Source organism: Ictalurus punctatus, chromosome 7 (genome assembly GCF_001660625.3).
Source record: "Ictalurus punctatus breed USDA103 chromosome 7, Coco_2.0, whole genome shotgun sequence".
Taxonomy (NCBI): domain Eukaryota; kingdom Metazoa; phylum Chordata; class Actinopteri; order Siluriformes; family Ictaluridae; genus Ictalurus; species Ictalurus punctatus.
This window is the reverse complement of record NC_030422.2, coordinates 17,265,921-17,286,570: the sequence shown is the minus strand read 5'-3', so window position 1 is coordinate 17,286,570 and position 20,650 is coordinate 17,265,921. Positions and strand designations below refer to the sequence as shown.

Below are 20,650 nucleotides of genomic sequence, written 5' to 3'. Positions count from 1 at the left end.
GATTAAGAAACTAGCATGTAAACAGCGATTATTGATGACCTTAATCCAACTAAAGTCATACTTGAATTAAACACAAATCGAATTAAGACAGGTGGAGTACTCCTGTTTTAGTCGCATTATCAAAGTGTATTACAGACATGTAAACACCTTAATCACCTATTAACGTCGTATGAGAGTTTTCACCGCATTTTGCGACAGCACATGATTACACACGGAAGTGCTCAACCGTTTTACGGCAAACAAGAGAGCACGGCTACGTCCGAAACCGCATACTTGCCTACTATATAGTAGGTGAGATACATGTATATAGTTGGTGTAATACATGTATCTCGGCTACTATATAGACGGTAAGTATGCGGTTTGGGAGGCAGCCCGCGGCTTCAAGCAGTCGTCTATTTGTACGTACAGCATGACAAATAATTAACTACACGTGAAGTGTTCATAAAATGAAAAATAAAAACACCCAAAACTGTATACGGTACCATAACGAAGACCCACTGTATGTTGATACGTGAAATTCTGGAGGGACGGTGAGGCGTGAGGACGTAATGACGTGTCGTTAGTTGATCTATGTTCTATAACATGTACAACATGAAAGGAGTATTCTAAAAGCGTCCCATGCAAACACCTTAATCACAATATTGTCTTATTCAGAGTAAGGTCAATAATTAGATTACTGCTGTCCATGTAAACATAGTCATTGTGATACTCGAATTACATTGCTGGTGACATTTTTCAGGAAGTCATTTGTAACTGTAACAGAATACATTTTTTAAATTACCTTCCCAACCCTGCTGATAACATGACCAAACATGACCATTATCACTTGTGTTTGTAATCACTGAAGTTGTTTTGCTCTGATTAAACACCATTGTAACTGAACTCAGAGCAGCACACAACAGCTATCATTACACAGGATTAACAAAAATACAACCAACAATCCAGCACAAGAATTGCTAAACACACCACAAATATGTCAGTATAAACATATTCAATGTGATTCAGGGTGCAGTTGACTTGAAAGAACAAAATGACTCCAATCACCTGATAAGAAATGCATACTATTATGTTCCAATATTGCAATGCTACCACCTCAAAAAAAAACAAAAAAAAACAACCTGAACTTCACTCCTTGTAGTGACGCGCTGTCCAGTTTAGTGTCTTTTCCTCATCACAGAGTGTAAGCTCCTCCTCATTTCCCCTCTCTATACGTCTGTTACTGGCCAATGGCTATGGAGGAAGGTGGCCCATTCCGACATTTCGTGCACTGCCATGTGTCTGTTTTGAATGAACTCCATTTTCATTTGACATCATTTATCATAACATCAATACTTACATCCATATCATATCATTTTATGGTAGTATCTCACAGCTCTACCCAACAGATGTAGTGTCAGGCAGGTGGGAACTGTAGGTCATTATACAGTTTCTCTCTGCTTGTAAAAGAAACTAAGAAAACGGAAGGGGGGGAATCAGAGAGAGAATTGTCCTAGCTAAGAGAGAAGAGCGTGTGAAGAAAAAGGCTGAGAGAGGGACAGAGAGGGACAGAGAGGGGGCGGATGTGCAGAGATTCACAGAGGACAGGCAGACTGAACAACTCGGCGACTGACTTCTGGGACCTGGTTCTTACACACACACACACACACACACACACACACACACACACACAGACTGCAATTCGCTGGGGTCCTATTATTTTATGATCTGGATAAGAAGGATTGCTTTACCATTACAAAAACACTCTGTGTGTGTTGTCTGTGATTTAGAAATGTGAAAGCATGAACGACTAAAAACAGAAGTCAAAAGAGTGTGAGTGAGAGAGAAAAACAAGAATACAGAAATCAGTTCTCAGTGTACTACTGTATCTACAGTATCTCTCTCTTTGTGTCTCTCTCACACACACACTCTCTTCTCTCTCCTTCTCTCTCCCTCTCTTCTCTCTCTCTCTCTCTGTTGTCGTAATACTACCACTCTCTCTTCTCTCTCTCTCTCTCTCTCTCTCTCTCTCTCTCTCTCTCTCTGTTGTCGTCATACTACAAATTCCTGTTTAGTCTAGACTCCAGACTCCAACAGTGGAGTCACTCTGGAGTGTTTAGTATCTCTCAGATGTGTGTGTGTGTGTGTGTATTGGAATATTAACAGGCCTTTCATTTTATACAGTCACAGACAGAACTAACATTAACAGTAGAGCTATGCTATGCATACATATTTCATGAACTACAGAAGCTAAAAACAGTTTTTCTTAAGCAAAAAAAAAAAAAAAAATCCTGAACTTCATTATTTCTGATTCAGTTTAATTTCTTTAGCGATATTATTTTCCTGCAGCAGATATTTTGAGACCTTGTGTTTATAAAGTTTTGACTAATTGTTATTTACATGCCACTGAACATATATGATCAGATTTACTTTGCAGTCTTAATTATAAAATGAACAGGATCTGGAAAAAAAAAAAAGTCCCCATGAAATCAAAATAGAATTTTTGACCAATACGGATCAACAGTTTTGATGACATCATTCTGCACTTCAGTTTCAGTCGAGCGAGAGAAATGTTATCAGCAAGTATGGGGTGTAAATGTGTCTTTGGCCATTCTAAAGTTTGGTTAAGAAGAAAATGGCTTGAATTCATTCACTTTTGATTTTTTTCAAATTATTTTTTTTTTGTCAAGTACAGCTTAGCCTGGGCTGTGAGGTAAGCTAAATACTATTGAAGCCTGATATGTCCCACCCTGACTTCCTGTTTCAGGGGAAATTGCGTAATCGGTAATCGGTATCAGCTGCACAAATCCTGATCAGAGCATCCCTAAATTATAATTATATTTACTGAGAGATATTAGTCGATTTTACCCGTGAATAGATAAATAGATAAATATTACGCAGGTCTGAGTAGTATCTAGTGTGTGTGTGTGTGTGTGTGTGTGTGTGTGTGTTCTGTCATTATACTGTTTTGATTGAGTCGCTTTTTTAGTGGTAGTCTGGACTTTAGTTGCCTTTCAGTTGATTTTGTTTTTAAATATTGAGCGAATATATGGTATTTTGCAGTGTGTGTGTGTGTGTGTGTGTGTGTGTGTGTGTGTGTGTGTGTCCTTGATACTTATGAGGCCATCCATCAGAGAGCTGAGATTGCTCTACCGCTGCATTTGTTCTGCACGGAGGCACTTTCCTGACAGGAGCCATCCAGTATTCAAAGACACACACACACACACACACACACACACGTGTGTATATATATATATATATATATATATATATATATATATATATATATATATATATATATATATATATATATATATATATGCACACACATACACTTGTGCAGTTTCTCAGCTTCTCCTGTGTTAGCTCCTGATTCAGTCTCTTTTCTGCATGCTTCATGGGACTTCTGTGGGTTTGTTTCATCTCTCTCTCTCTCTCTCGTGCTGTCATATTTTCTACTCTTCCTTCATTCTGCCTGACAGGCACTCATTTGTTGTTGTCTTTCCTTGCTTCCCATCAGAAGCCTTTTCTCAGGCGTCCCACAGAGAGAGTGATGGATAGAGGACAGAGAGAGAGAGAGAGAGAGAGAGAGAGAGAGAGAGAGAGAGAGAGAGAGAGAGAGAGAGAAATGGTGGAAGTAAATGAGTTTTCAGTCTCTTGTTGCCTGAGTGTTTACTGAATGTTACTGGGAATGCAAATGTTACTAATGCTGGACTGGGGATATGATATTTGACCATTTAGTAGTGTGTGTGTGTGTGTGTGTGTGTGTGTGTGTGTGTGTGTGTGTGTGTGTGTGTGTGTGTGTGAGACCCATGTACAACATTTAAAATTCATTAACTTCTTTTTTCCATTATTTAATATCTGCTTCAGTTCCCTAAGATGTTGTTTGTTATATCAGTGTTATATGTGTGTGTTAACATGGGGGCACAGTGGCTTAGTGGTTGCCACGTTTGACTTGCACCGCTAGGGTTGGGGGTTCGAATCCCAACTCTCTGTGTGGGCGGAGTTTGCATGAGTCTCCAGGTGCTTCAGGGATTTCCTCCGGGTTCTGCTCCAGTTTCCTCCCCCAGTACAAAGACATTATTATTATTATTATTATTATTATTATTATTATTATTATTTTACTTATTTTTTTTATTATTATTGTTATTATCTTCAAAATATTCTATAACACTTGCAAAGTGTTGTGATATCTGATTTGTGTTTTTCTGCTCAGCCTTTTTTTTTTTTTGCTTATATTTAACATTTATGTAATATTTACAGGTATCTAATGCTATAATTTCATAGGATAACACACACATACACACACACAGCATGCTCTGTAGGTCAAAACACAAAGTGCTCGCTCACACAAGTACTTATTGTTCTGAAAGACTAGTGTTGAGAGAGAGAGAGAGAGAGAGAGAGAGAGAGAGAGAGAGAGAGAGAGAGAGAAGGACGTGTGCAGTGTGGAGAGGGTTCAGTCATAACATCGTGGTTAGTACTTGGCAGTTCCGAGTGTGAGGTCATTGACTGTGGGTAGTCTCCATTCTGCACCCTCATTGGCTCAAAGGGAGACAGGGGTGTGTCTGTGGTCTGGGAGTCAAACACAGGACTGTGTATGTGTGTGTGTAAAGGAATCACACAAGCATGCTCATGTTCATTTCTCATACCCTTGTTCTATGAGCATATGGACAAAAGTAGGCCATGCATAATTAGAGTTTCCAATCAAAAAAACAACAACAAACAAACAAAACAAAACAAAAAACCACAGTGCTTTATCCTTCGGAGAAATAGATTTATCTAACGCTACTCGTGTCCGCTCTCCAGTAAAGCACGAGCACTTGTCTTTAATAATTGCTGTAAGGACCTATTTAGTCATTAAATGGCTGTATTCGAGATGAGAGTGCTAATAAGTGCGTATTTTATTGTCTAGGAGTGCTTGCTGAGTCGCTGGGATGTGTTCTGGCGCTCGGTACGAGGATCTAATACGATAATGGGATGGAGAGAAATAAAGTGACAGAGATACAGTACTTATCCTTTTCCGCTCAACAAGAGAAGCATCTGAAAGTGAAGTGAGGATGGAGTGTGTTGTGTGTTTGTGTGTTTGGACATCTGTCAGTATTCACCCCATGAGCGCAAAAACCTCAGAGCCCGGCATGCAAAATCTCCCAACCAATTTAGCAAATGAAAGTGTGTGTGTGCATGTGTGTGTGTGTGTCTGTGTGTGTGTTTGTGTGTGGTGCTGCTGATTACTGAATGGCACAAGAGAGAGAGAGAGAGAAATATTTTTCAGTCACATTCTTCACAATGAACCTAATTCATTAAAGACTGCTTTGCTTTACCAGAGGAACAATGCAGGAGAAAAGGGGGCAAGAGAAAGGAAATAGGAGGGAAGGTGAAAACACACCCAAAACAGACCGAGAGAGTAAGAAGGGGGATCTTGATGGGGCAGTTGGAGCTACAGTGCTGGCCGGAATCTTTTTTTCTCTCTCAAACACAGGGGTCCAGGATTTCCTCATCTTCTCTTTACTAATTAGACAGAGGTGTCAAGTAGAGATTTGTGTGCCTGCTGATTCTGCTGGCTATGTAAAACACACACACAGTTCTACAATGGAGTGCTTGTTTTTTTGTTTTTTTATATAGTGCTTGCTTCCTACACAGCACAGAAAAAAAAAAAAAAAAAAAAAAAAAAAAAAGTCCAGTGTTGGATTAATGACTACTGAGTGAAATGAACAGCCAGGGTGTTGAAGCCAGTCTTTGCAGTTCACACAGAGAAGTGTCTGTCAAGCGTCTTTTCGTCGTCCGTCTCACAAAACAGATTCGCTTGCTTCCATTTGAACTAGGGACGCATCAATACCCTTTTTTTTCCCCCCAGACAGGGTATAAGTACATGTTTTTGGTTCTCATCATTACTGATAGTGATGTAACCTACTTAGTAATAAATAAATAAATCAGAGGTGTCATTAAACATTTGATTTAGCGCTGGGGTTCTCCCTCATTTTAATCTTGGCTAATTCCCACCCAGCAGCCACCAACCAGCTGAGGACGGTAACTCAGTCGGTACAGGATTTCACAGAGTGGTTTTATGATTGTTGCAGCCAAAAATGTTTTTGCTGCAGCTTTTTTTTTTTTAAATTTGCGATGCGACTGGATGGAAAACTACTTGAATCGATGAAATTGTTTAGCGCTGTGTTTCGCAGTGATGTTAGTTCGTAACATCTTTCAGCTGTAGCCATGTTTGACGCACGCAAATCATGGGGGGGAGCTATGGCTGAATGCATGTAGTAATGATGATAGCACGTCACGTGATGCGTCTTGGCCCAAATCTGAGGAAAATCGGTGGTAATTTTGAAGCACTGCAAGTTCCTCCGAACATTGCTGAGCTTCCAGGGACTGGTAAAGGCGAAACTTGCTTCCTTCAAGACACATGAAGCCAGCCAAATACATCTCGGCAGCAGAACGCACTCGGAGGAAAGCTATCTGCCTTCTTCCACATACATTTAGGGCAGTGGTGACTCAACAATTAAGGCTGTGGGTTACTACTGGGAAGGTTGGAGGTTCAAGCCCCAGCACTGCAACTGTCGGGCTATTGAGCAAGGCCCATAAGCCTATGTGCTCCAGGAGTGCTATATCATGGCTGACCCTGCGCTCTGCACTGGGATATGTGAAAACTTTCTTCTACTGCATTTCATTGTCTCTGTACAATGACAGTAAAGTTTAATCTAATCTAATGAGCTCAGCGACACACATACTTGGCTGTTGTCAAGAGAAAGAATGCCACGCCTCCCACGCTGATAACAGGGCGGACACAATTGTTTCGCGTGACTCGGGAGTCGCATTATTTAGTGCTTTGTGTTCCTCTTATGCTAGGTTTTATGTTGAAGATGTTATGCTTAAATTCTATCTTTAAAGCGTGAGGAAGCACTCAGCAAACGTAATATCAGTAAGCACGCTCATTAAAAATAGCTATATTCTCATCCACGTGTTTTTATGCGAGTTTTGGAATATCGCATACAAAAACGCTAGACGGAAACACCAGACGCGAATAAAATCTCTAAAATACGCATTAAAAAAAAAAACATACAGTATGTGCTCAATTGAGGCGGATTTTTATTTGATGAGAAGAAATGCGCATAAACTAAGATGGAAACACGTTTACCGATTAAATTCCTCAATGCGCATCAAAAAATGGATGGGACTTTGCCTCAACAAAGCATGTGATTGGATAATTGGCTCAGAAATACACATACAATACACACAACAGTGAACTATGGTTTTGCTGATGCCAAATGTCTCGCCCACAGCTTATACAGCTTATACAATTCTCTGTGGAAACTGGGGCGCAGTGGGTCCCATAACTGGACTAACCAGCGGTCTAATCTCGTTGCACAGCATCTCAAATGTTGTTTTTGTCATTCTGAAATGCCTGAGCCAAAGTCTGTCATCGAAATGATTTGGTATATTTACCTCCCAGAATCGTCTTACATTGATTGCTTCCCTGGTTGCACCAACTTCCATTTGTATTCCATTGATACTTTCCGCCAGTTTCCCCGGACGTGTTGATTTTGTTCTCTTGAACACATGGGATGGAAACGGTGCTTTATTCGCAAATGTTTTATCCGATTTTTCTTTTTTTTTTGCCTAAGTTAAATCCACGACTTGGACAGAAACATAGCTAGTGAGCACATCAATTACATCTTCCAGGATATAGGAGCACATGGCATTGAATGCTGGTATCGAGGACATGTAAATAAGCATGATATCAGACCGATACACGATACCAGCATCAGTATGGACTAGGGTTGTCGAAAAGTACCGGTACTTCAGTACCAAGTCGGTACTAAAAAGAAAAAGTTCTGGTACTGACGCGCTGCCTGACAGGTGGTCAGTTGGGAACTTTTCATGGGTGCACCGTGCAACAAGAAAACATCGCAGCCAAAGCAGCAGCAGCTCCGCTGGTCACCATGGCTGCGTCCGAAACCGCATACTTACCTACTATATAGTAGGCGAAGTACACTGACTTCTCTCGCTTTCAGTGCTAATACCGCTAAGTGTGTAAAAGCCGCGCCCCTATAGTTTATGTGCAGATAGATTGACCGTGCTTTCAGGTGGAGTGGCTGCTTACACGCAGGTGAGTTTAAAATGATGATAGCGGTTGCATTATGAATGTTGGAGCATAGTTTAATTGGAGAGTATTATTTAATTGGAGAGTAAACATCCTCGTTTTTGTTTACTTAATGGTTAGCATACGCGTGTTTAAAGCTAATACGGTGAGGAGTCCTTATTAACCATTTGATGCTTTTATTAACAACTTGTATTGGGGTAAAATATATATTAGGACATGACGAGGTTTACTAATTTTACACACCAGAGGCTTTTTGATGAGCTATATATCTGAAATGTATGTGTTAGAAAATAATTGATGTGTGGCTAGCACTGTTTGTCTTTAATATCAGTCAGTCAGAAGGACATTTCTATTCTTGTCTGGATAACTCTAGTAGCTTTAATAAATGTAATAATAAAATAGTGTGTTGTTCAATTAGCATGTTTTTGTGTTTTGCTACGGTACCGGAATTGGTACAGAGTACCGTGGAATTTTACTGGTATTGGTACCGACTACTGAAATTTTGGTACCGTGACAACCCTAGTATGGATGCATCCATAGGTTTACCATTTCAGTCCACATGAGCTCTGTGACAAGCTCAGCTCATTTATCCTGCTGTGTGAGCAACCTGTGAGCATGTGAGATCCATTTAAATCACACACTCCAACCCACTTTCTAGATTAGTTTGAAGACAAAATCTATAACTGTGAGATGATAATAATGATACTCATTATTTCAGCATGGGTAATAAGAATAAAGACAGATATGGCTGTTTATTTACAGTCCCATCAGCTCATATCTATGGATCACATCAGACTCAATGTGTATGTTATTATTATACTTATTACACTGTGTGTGTGTGAGTGTATGTGTGTGTGTGTGTGTGTGAGAGAGAGAGAGAGAGAGAGAGAGAGAGATGGATGACAATAATCTGTATCGTGTGTTATATCCATAATATCATGTGTGATTACTGAAACATTGGAATCCCTCCAGTGTGTGTGTGTGTGTGTGTGTGTGTGTGTGTGTGTGTGTGTGTGTGTGTGTGTGTGTGTCTACAGAGGTGATTTATTTTGGCAGCTGTAATCCTAACACACTTTTACAACATCTGCATGTGTGTGTTCACAAGGTGGGGATATGAGCATGACAGTAAGAGAAAGAGGAGTGGGATAGCAGGAAGGGAGAGGGATGTGTATGGGATACAGGGGCAATTAGAGGCAAAGAAAAATAATAGAACATGGAAATATTGGAAATAGTAAGCATGTATGTATTGGGGGTGGGGGGGGGGGGGGGGGGGGGGGGCTTGAGGGGTTTCCTATGGGTACTCAGGTTTCCTCCCCCAGTACAAAAACATGCACTGTAGGTTGATTTGCATTTCTAAAATTGTCCATAGTGTGTGAGTGAGTGCATGATTGTGCCCTGCGATGGGTTGGCACCTTGTCCAAGGTGTCCCCCGCCTTGTGCCCCAAGCTCCCTGGGATAGGCTCCAGGCTCCCCGCAGCCCTGTGGAGGATAAGCGGTATGGATGGATGTCTCAGAATGAACAAATGATTAGTGACAAATGATCGGCAAATTTGGAGACAGTCTACAGCATGTTGAAAAGACATGTTATCAGAATGTGTGGAGTTACATCCGAATTCACCCGTGTGTGTGTGTGTGTGTGTGTGTGTGTGTGTGTCTGTGTATACATATCTGCGTGTGAATATACTCTTGGGAAAGCATGCTGCAGCTCACACTGTAGTGCTGAGTGATGTTTAGCCCCTAGCCCCCATCCCCATCATTGTGTGCTAGTTTACACACACACACACACACACACACACACACACACACACACACACACACACACACACACACACACACACACACACACACACACACACACACACACACACACACACACACACACACACATACATACATACCCACGCCCGGTTTAGGGGAAGGAAGTGCTGGAGTGCTGCTGATAGTTCCTGCAGGGTGAGAATCAGAGGAGGATTGAGTGTAGATCACCACATTGTAAAAAGACTGTTTTAAACAACACACTGTCTCCGGAGACAGAAAGGAGAAAATAGAGATGGAGTTGTTGTAAGCTGCTGTCAGGGGTGTAAATGTATTATGTTATCATGTTATTCCATTAGTTAAAAAAACAAAACAAAAAACAGGTAAGATTGCTCAATCATAATCTCACACATGAGGAATGTGAAGGGGAAAAAAAGCAAACTCCCTTGTTTAAACCAGGCTTCATCACTGTCGAGCCCAATAAATCCTCTGATAACTGTGTGATTACAGTGTAAACACATCTGTGTGTATATTATATCTACGTTTTATTTCTGTCACTTCGCATATATTATGTTTCTGTGTTTGTACTTCAGCAGCTTTTGTGCTGTGGAGTAATCAATATTTCAGTTAAAGTCCATTTTGTGTGTGTATGCGTGTGTGTGGGTGTGTGTAGAGTAGCTGTTATGCTTTCTTACCTGCAGCAAAAATGTCTCTGAGTATTAATCTTTCCGTTGACATCAGGGAAGTGTGTGTGTGTGTGTGTGTGTGTGTGTGTGTGTGTGTGTGTGTGTGTGTGTGTGTGTGTGATAGAATACATAGATCATATGGAGATGAAGAAGGTGAAAAGCACTGAAACACCCAATAAAGATACAATATAGTGAAATAAGGTTTAAATGAGACTCTAAAGATACCTTATTGTTTTGTTTTGTTTTTTTAAATCTACTGAAATGGTTGCTTAATAGAGAAGTTATAAATATAATATAATACAACTTCTACATAAAACTTCTTTATCTCAGTCCTCAATTCTGATTTACTGCTCAAATGCATTGTTTGTAAGCTTTTGCACTGAAAGGTCCCCAGATGGTTATGGATGATAAAGATATTTTACACGTGTGCAACCTCATATTTGTTCCCCAGGGAAACCGGATATGTTTAAACAAGCTTTATACTAATTATAAGTCTGTTAGGTTTTTCAACCTAAGAGTGATTCACAACACATTTTAGCACTAGAGCAGATGAACCTGTTAAAACGTAACGTGAATAAAAGCCAAGTCACTACATGAACTCTAACCTGATATACCCGCCCATTTTGGGTATTGGGTGGGGTCATGTCTTTTTGGAAGACTAAACATGGAGGAACTGCTCATTAGTATAGTATTCCAGACATGCTGTATATTTTAGCATTGTTTAATGTGAGCCAACAGGCTATCTATCTCACACATCGCTCAATGAACCCGTCCATCCATCCATTTTCTGTACCGCTTATACAGGGTTGCGGGGGAGTCTGGAGCCTATCCCAGGGAACTCGGGGCACAAGGCAGGGGACACCCTGGACAGGGTGCCAGTTCATTGCAGGGCACAATCACACACCCATTCACACACTACAGACAATTTAGACATGAAAATCAGCTTGCAATGCATGTCTATGGATTGTAACCGGAGTACCCGGATGAAACCCCTGAAGCACGGACAGAACGGAGGTGGGATTCACATACAGGACGGAGGTGGGATTCAAACCAACAACCTCAGCGGCATGAGGCAAAGAGGCTACCCACTTAGCCAACGTTCGTCGTTCCCCACCCCCCAGCTAAATGAACTGGCTAATAATATTCTACTTAACCAGATAACATGCTAGTGCACTTATCAATCTACAAAGATTAGTCAACATATTCACTCACTAGCAACGAGCTAGCTATCTGCCTAAAGTTAACCGTTCACTGAACCAGTACCGACCCAGACTGAATCATGAACAATCCTATCAGTGCAATCAAGTTAATCTGTATGAAATATTTAATGACAAGTTTTTTAAAGAGGTTTCAGCTTGAGAGTGAGGGTGATTGTGGTGAAAGAAATTCTCAGTCCGTCTCTGCTTTAATCAGCTGCATAAGAGGACTGTCTAATCATTACTCAATATGTCAATGAACCCTTTGTTAATATATGAAATGACACACTCTCATGTTGACAATTGTTTCGTTTTTTCCTCATGCATTAAAAGTCAGTGAACTTTCGTTCGTGTGTAGTTATGTGACATGATGTTATTATAACCTTCTATGTCAGTGAATTCGAATTAAATTTAGTGCTGCGTCCCAATTCGCCTACTATCCGTCCTAAATAGTATCCGAGATTAGAATTAGTGTGGCCCAAGTTGTAATATGTTGAAATGAGTATCCCAAAGGGACCCGGATGGTCTATTATTTCCGGTAGATTTTCAAAGTGTGGCTCTGGGGACACTTTTTTCAGGTAATATTGCCCTTCAGTCCTTTCCCATTGGAGGAGGAGTTTTGTGACGGTTTGCTTCGCCGAATTCAAGAGGTGTAAATGAAATGAAAAATAAATCAAGGGAATGGTCAATTGAATTATATAGTATACATTTGATAAGGAATAATGAATGAAGAAATGCTGAAATGTGAGGAGGTGTTTGTTTAGGGTGACAGTGTGTGTAACTAGGCAACAACCTTTTCTTCCATTACTTGACGTGTTAGTTTGTCCCAGTACTTGCATACTCTTTTGCTACGCACTCAAATGTATGTACTTTTTCTCAACAAAAAGAGTACATACTTTTAGTGCATAGTATAAGTAGGCGAATTGAGACACAGCCTAGGAGTTTACCACAACTCACTAGCACATCAACCAATCACCACCACTGTTCATTCATGAATCCATGGCAACGGGGTCAACTCCGCCCTCACTCTTAGTTTAGGAATTCCTTAGTAAACGTTCCTTTAGCAGTTTGAATAGGTTTTAAAAGAAGGGAACTCTTAGTTAAGAACTTTTAGTGCCACTTAGGAAAACTCTTCGTGGTAAGATTAGACTCTTTGTGAACACAGATTTCTTTCTGTATTTCTCTTGAAGCCTGAACCATTCAATGTCCCATATACTGGCCCACACATACATACATACATACATACATACACACACACACACACACATACACACACACCCTACTGCGACATATCCAATTCTAACCCTCAGGAGGGCTTCATGGGAACAACGCTCTTCGTCTCCTCTGTAGGTGGTCACCCTTGAACACAAAGGCTGGCTGCCTGAACTGTCACACAGGCGGTGTGTGTGTGTGTGTGTGTGTGTGTGTGTGTGTGTGTGTGTCAGTCCAGCTAGTGGACAGAAACCATGGAAGAGAGGATTCACTCTGAACGGCAGACAGGGTTTTAGGGGGAAATAGATCAATAATGATGATAATAAAGCACACGATTATAGTGAAAATAAAGTATTCATAATAAGCCGTTTTATGCAATTTTAACCTTAAAGGTCCCGCTAGAACGTAGAATAATAGATATCTATTTCATTTTAAATGCCCAAGAAACAATAAAACTATTAAAATACAAGGCTATATAAACTACTGGATGTCCCATAGCCGTCCTTGGTATTTGCTAGTCAGTTATCTAACTGCTAATAAACTAGCTCTCGCTTTTGTCACAGGTAAACACAAACAGGGTTTCAATAGCTGAGTTTTTATGTGTACGGTCACATTTCTGTATATTTATGTAACAGTAGCTAAACCTGTCAAAGATATTATAACACATTTTGCTCAATTAGCTAGCTGGTATAGTGCACAGGCTCTGTGGCTAAATGTTCCCACCTCGAATAATTAGCATGTAGAACACCGAGCTTGTTCCCTGACATGACATTCAAAGCATAACTCTTCACTAATTACTGATCAAATCTGAATACTTTTGCTCTGTTTGAACATATTTGGGCCAAATACGAATTTATATCTTTAAAATCTGCCACCAAGACTGAGTTAGCCATTTACAAATTTAAAAACAATAAATAAATCTAAGTTATTGAGTCCAGGGCAGTTTATCATTCTGTGACTTAAAACCACAGGCACAGTTGAGGCCAGTGGATGAGACTGGATATATGTGTGTGTGTGTGTGTGTGTGTGTGTGTGTGTGTGTGTGTGTGTGTGTGTGTGTGTGTGTGAGTGTGTGTGTCCCTGCTGACCTTGCCCTGAGGAGAGGGGGAGGAATACAGATGGCATATGAGAGATGGTTCCAGGATGATGAAGAGGCTGTTTTAGGAACAGCACAAACAAACTAGCTTCCAGTGGGGAAACATGGATAAATCCGTTAGATTAGTAGCACTTCTCCGCTGTACTAAACTGATACACTAAGATAAATTGATCTCCAGTGTGTGAAACCATTGCATCTTTTTTTTTTTTTTTTTTTTTTTTCCTAAACACACAGCAATGTTAATCAGTGCTTCACCAAATGCTCTGTTAAGCCTGAGCTCAGTAAGCTGCACTAATAGGATGAAGCCAGTGCTAATGGTATGAATGTTTAGAATGGGATTGATAATATGAGTGTGTGGGTTCTGCTCAAGTTCGGTGTGAGTTTCGATTCCCAGCACCGCATGCCTGAACCCAGCTGCAGCTCCAGTGAATGGTGAATAAACCAACTGCACTGCCAAGTTAACACTGGCCTGGCACCAACACTTTCAGGTGTGTGTGTTTGTGTGTGTGTGTGTGTGTGTGTGTGTGTGAGTGAGAGTGTGAGCGAGAGAGTTAGAGATGGTGCAGGGTTAGTATTCTAACCATGCTGCAAAAGACCAAGCATTATAAGCTGGTTATGGCTGGATTTTTCATCAAGGAAATGCCTCTACCAGGAATTGTTTTTATGTGTAACAAATCGTCTCGCTACTTTTTTCAGCTCCTCTTTTTCTCTTTGCTCTCTTTTTCTGTTTTTTTTTTTTTTTAATGACACACTCCATCCCATTTTTAATAAATAAATGCACACTGGCTTTTGCTGCACGTGTGTGTGTGTGTGTCTGTCTGTCTGTCTGTCTGTCTGTCGGCCTGTGTTAGACAGAATGTGGTTGGGCAGCAGTGGATAGTTGGCATAAAGGATGGCACAAGCTGCCAACTCCAGGCTACACAGAAAGGCAGTCTTACACACACACACACACACACACACACATACACAGAGAGCGAGAGAGAGAGACGGCGAGAGATTGAGGGTTGATGTGTGTTGTTTTGGAAGTAGGTCAAGCGTCATATTTATTAACATCCCCTTACGCCCAACTTGCCCCCCATTCCCTGTCTCGCACTCGCTTGTTCTCTCTCACTCTCTGTCTCACTCTCTCTTATATACACACATTCATGCTCAAACAAAGTGTCACTTTCTAGATAAATAGACTTGTTCTAGTCATTAAAATAAATCACACACACACACTGCGTTTGGTTGCCTACCAGCCAGAGACAAGCAGATACATAATATAAAGTGAATACTCAACACGTAAATGTACAGTTTATCATTTTAAAAGTGTTTCTAGACCTGTAATAATCATATCACTGTAAACAGACCCTTAAACACTCTGTGGTTAACAGTATTTTCATACAATATAATGGACAGTTTCTTCATTTCAGGTTACATTTTTCTGGCCCGGAAATGATTCCCACCCTCGTTTAGAACAGAGCTGTTCATCAATGCTGATTCTCCTCCTAAAAGGCAAACCATGAGACATGTGTGGGTTTGTTTGAGTGGGGAGTGGGGTTGGTTCAGCAGAACGGGATGAGTGGTCAGTGCTTTCACTGCACGTACTGCAATACTCCTTATAATCAGCAGAGGGCTATCAACATGACAATCTGCTCCTTTAACCCTATTAAACTGCAGACAACTTTCTTTTGTCTTTAGAGCATTATCATTCTTTCTAAGACAGAAATGACATTTATTTCACCTGAAACCAAATATACTTGGGATAACTAACACTTAGTTAGATGGGGCGGGGGGATGGGGGGGACGGCGATGGCTTTATGATGTTTTCATTCATAGAGTGATGATTTAGTCAGGGGAAATATGCAAATGACAAATATAAGAGAATTTAAGTTTGGTTTGTGGGGAAGGTTTTGGACTAAAATCTACTAATTACGTGTATACCGATATTTACTGGGGCAGCACAGTGGTGCAGTGGGGAGCTCAGGTTACTGTCTGTGTGGAATTTCTCTGCATGTTCTGCCAGTGTCTGCGTAGGTTCCCTCTACGTTCTCTGGTTTCCTCCCACCTCCCAAAAAAAACCAACATGTTGGTCGATGTATTGCTCTTGTGTGTGAATGTGAGTTTGTCAGATGGACTGGCGTCCCATCCCGGCTGCATTCCTGCCTCACGCCCAGTGTTCCTGGGATAGGCTCCGGATCCGTCACGACCCTGACCAGGATAAAGTGCTTACAAGTGCTTAAAAGCTTACTGTGCGAGGCTGTGTTGAATCTGATTTATAATGGTTGATGTTCCTGTCGAAAATGAGCATGCAATAATCTATTTACTAAGACTACACTTATGGTCAGTCAGTAGTTATTAGCTGTAGCATTATGCTTGCACTGCTGCTCATCATTTCAGTCCAGTCTCTCCATTAAGCGTGGTTACTGTGGAGATAAAAGCCTGTTCACTGTGGCAATCAGTGTGTTTAGTATCTGCTTCTGCTCCAACAGCTGGACCCACGCCAATCCACACATGCACACTCACACACGCAAGTGCACAGCTCAGTTCTCTCCAGTACATTACTCTGTCCTACTTTCTCTCTCACTCTCTCTCTCTCGCTCTCTCTCTCTCTCTCACACACACACACACACACACACACACACACACTTCCTTACCCTTTTATTTCATGTTTTGTCTCTTTTTGTCTTTTTTCCCCCTCCGTCTTTATTTCCTACACTCCCTCAATGCCTTACTGTCACACACTCGCACACCTGCTCATAACGAGGTTACACAAAGACTGTCTCTATTTGTCTGTCCTTCCCACTGTCTTCTTCATCACTGTCACTCACTGTTTCCCATATGACAGTTCAACTTTAGCTCGGCCTATGTTTAGCACAACTGGGTGTGCCGGTGTGTATAAGTGTGTGCTTCCATGGTGAGATGCAAGAATGGTGCAGATGGCTCACCGCTGTAGTTTAGCATGCCTCAACAAATGTGTCAGACACACACACACACACACACACACATATACTGAGTCGTCAATGATTTCATTTAGAACCACTCCAAGACCTGGGAAGTGGGGATGTGGTCAAAAGGGGGGTGGGGGGGTGGGGGGGGGGTCAGTGTATATAAAAAAGAAAAGAAAAAAAGAAAAAGACACACTCTTTTCAGAAAGAGAAACATGAGGCTTTAATGGGTGTCTCAATGGGTCCATTAAGCTTTTTTTGCTCGATCAGCTGCATATGTTTGGTGCAATTAAGGTCTGTCGTCAGCGAGTGGACGTGAGGATAGGTGCAGCTACATGGTCACTGCACAATACACAGCGCTGGGAGCAAGGTCAAACACAGGAGGTCAGGGCTACACAAAAGCCAAATGCCTTTAGCTGCCAAACAGCGTACAAACAAAGAAAGTAAATGCTACAATTCACTATGCGACAACGGTATTATGCGACAAAGATTAAAAAATGTCTGTTTTCCTATATCACTTGAAGAGTAGGCGATTTTCCTTAGCTTATTGATTTATTAATCTTATTTGCACCTTTAAGAGAAGAACTGTGCACACACTTGATCTTTTCAGGTTGTTATGTGTACTGTATTGATGGTATACAGTTGCTGAATGACAGGGCAGTGTGCTGATAAAACGATGGCTTTTGAGAAAGACACACTATTTAAATTCAAGATTTTCTTCGCTCCACTGGATGCCACAGGGGGGAACTTATCTCTCCCTTTGTTCCTTTTTTATACACACACACACACACACTCTCTCTCTCTCTCTCTCTCTCTCTCTCTCTCTCTCTCTCTCTCTCTCTCTCTCTCTCTCTCTCTGCCACAGTTGCTTTGTGCCTGCCAGCTAAGGGAGCGGATTGCTTCGATAACCTCCGTCGTGATGTCTAACCTATTAAATGCACCCTGAATGCAATGAATGAAAAGCTCACTGTTATGCATAAAACAGAAGGCGTGCACTTGTGTGTGTGCGTGTGCGTGTGCATGTGCGTGTGTTACTTAGGAAAGGAGGTTGCCAGAGGTTGTCATGAGTGAGGAATAGGGATTTTTTTTTTAATGTTCCAATACTGCAACAACAGCAACATAAGTCATCTTCATATGAAGGACCGTCGTGGGTTTTTTTTTTTTTTTTTTTTTTTCCCTCCCCTCCTTTTAGCATTCATTTCAGCAGCTTAGAATAATGAAGCTGAGCCTTTTTGTGCAAGCAGGGAATGCTCTCCATTGCCTGTAAGTAGGCAGGAAGCGATATGAAAAATTCACAATATGGTAACCATACAACCCAAAAGTATCATAGTATTTGTTTACAACTTAACATTATCAAAGAGAATGACAGAAAACCACAGCAGCAGGGCTTGTACTGAATTATTTAATAAGGGAAACTGATAGGATTAAAATGGTTGTTCCAACGCCTTTGGCGTATTTCAAGAAACATATTGTACTCGTAATAATGTTTATTTTGCTAAGTCATTATCGCACAAATGTTATGCCTCTGGTGTAACAAAATATTAACTGTACAACTATTCCAGAGTTGTCATGATATAGCATTAACTTTGTTGCTTATGAGGTTGTAATAGATCGGGTCATGTCCCTACTCTAGCATAGCTTATTGCTGCCAGTGCAACAAACAAGAAAGAGATCATTTGTTTTTGTCTCCCTAAACCTTCTATACAATAAGTGACATGGGCTTTCCACATAAACAAAACAGTCTGGTGTGAAAAAGACCTAGCACTCATTTCTGAGGTATGCCAAAATCCCTCTCACATATAAATGTGTAATGTGGGTTGATTGCTGAGGAAACACTGTTTTTTGGTGATATCAGTTAACAGGATTTCCAAATGACTCTTTCGGCCAAATGCCAAATCCTTTTTTTTTTAATAAACCAAATATGATTGCAAAAAAGCTTAAGTGGGTGGTAAACCATGTAATCTGGAAACATTAGCTTCCAAGGCATGTGCTGTGTTTGTTTGAAAGGGTGCACCTTATGCCATCTAGTGTTCGTTCAGGAATAAATGACATACTTCTTGCAGAAGCAGAAACATCTTTATACTACACTATGTATTTAGTAGAACTTAAAGAGAAGCCCATACGACAATCTGTTGTACCCTAGACAAATAAAAGTAGCTGCTGAAATGGCTTCTGTTTCTTTTAGGCACTTGATTGAAATGGCAGTCTTCAGGTCTTGGTAGGTAGCCGTTACTCTAACAAGAGGATTTGTCCGTTCTTTGTTGCAGCTGCATATTGCCAGGAGTGAGGTGTACGATCAATAGCAATTATCAGCAGTGGTGCTGCAGACACAGGCCATTCATTTCCTCAGTAGAGCAACACAACCCCTACCCACAGCACACACTCATGTACACAAAAGGCCATTTTAGCACCTTGAAAGATAGCATGCATGTTGGTGATGTTCATACGCATGTTTGCTATTAATTACGAATGTAAGATTTGTTGTTAGAGATCAACTTGAATTAAATTTTCAATTACAATTGTTCAAGGTTAGGCTATGACTACGGTTAGCCAGCCTAGATCAGGCATGGCAGGATGGTTAAAGGAGGGGTTGTGGTGCGAGTTTGTTTGTTTAGTTGTGGGAATCAGAGTATGGGAATATGGGAATGCCTGCTCAGACTGGAAGACTGGATGGGTGCAGCATTCAAGCAGAGCCAATGCAAACAACAGTCCACTGCTCTGGGAAATGGGGGCTGGTTTGAGTCCTCTCTGGTTATTTACAGATATTTGTGGCCCAAGCAGCTGGGAAAAGAAGCCTATGATGAACAAACATGCATGATTGAGGTGTTGTGTGGTGGCAAGAACCGAGATCTTGATCACAGGCGATTCTTTTGAGATATGAGCTCAGATATAAACTACATTTGTACATGATTGCCTTTAGAAAATGAAATGAGCAAGGAGAGTGTGATAGACACTGTATTTTAATTCTGCCATCAGAGCATGCATACTTTAGACATTATCAGATGTTTCCCTGTGAGACTGATAACCAAGTATGGAAATGGAATGTAAGCTGAATCGCTCACGCTCTCTCTCTCTCTCTCTCTCTCTCTCTCTCTCACGCAGGAACAGAATGTAGGGATGGTGCCGCATCTTCAAGACCCCTCTGCAGGGCCTCGTGCAGGGCAGACCAGTAACTATAATATGCTGCTGAGGACTCAACTAATGAGGAAGCAGGTCAGGTCCCAATAATGTAACAACAGTGTTTCTTCTGTAACCAGTGACTGTCTGTATTGCGGTTGCGTAGATATACTTCCACCATTTGCTGAATATTATGCTCACATTCTGATGATCTGATACAGTAAACCATTATTCCACTCTTACTACCTTACTCCAAATTGTTAGAACTGTGTGACCCCATAGCATCTGCTTTTGCCGTTATGTTTTTTTTTTTTGCACTATATTGGTAATAATTTCTGTCTTGTGCAGGAAAAGCAAAGGCAGATAGAGCAAATGAATGGGGGACAGATGCCAGATTGCCAGCAGGTGGCACCGTTTCAAGGTAGTGATACAACATGCCTACATATTGTAGTCATTATTACCAAACTGTTATAATTGTTTTCATTATCTACTTAAAATTGCGTAGTTGTTGTGAAAAAGAAGGCAAGGAATTAGAGATGTGGAGATGATAGAGCTCTTATGGTGTTCCTCAAGACATC

At 41.0% G+C, this 20,650-nt stretch overlaps 1 protein-coding gene across 1 annotated transcript in view; it reads left to right on the top strand.

The window, feature by feature from the left end:
• si:ch73-211e3.1 (mastermind-like domain-containing protein 1) overlaps positions 1–20,650 on the top strand; it is an 83,104-nt gene that overhangs the window by 60,033 nt on the left and 2,421 nt on the right. Inside the window, exons 3-4 of the mRNA XM_017471722.3 lie at positions 20,058–20,168; positions 20,421–20,493. Coding sequence (XP_017327211.1) covers positions 20,058–20,168; positions 20,421–20,493 — 184 coding nt within the window. The remainder of the gene's footprint in view (positions 1–20,057; positions 20,169–20,420; positions 20,494–20,650) is intronic.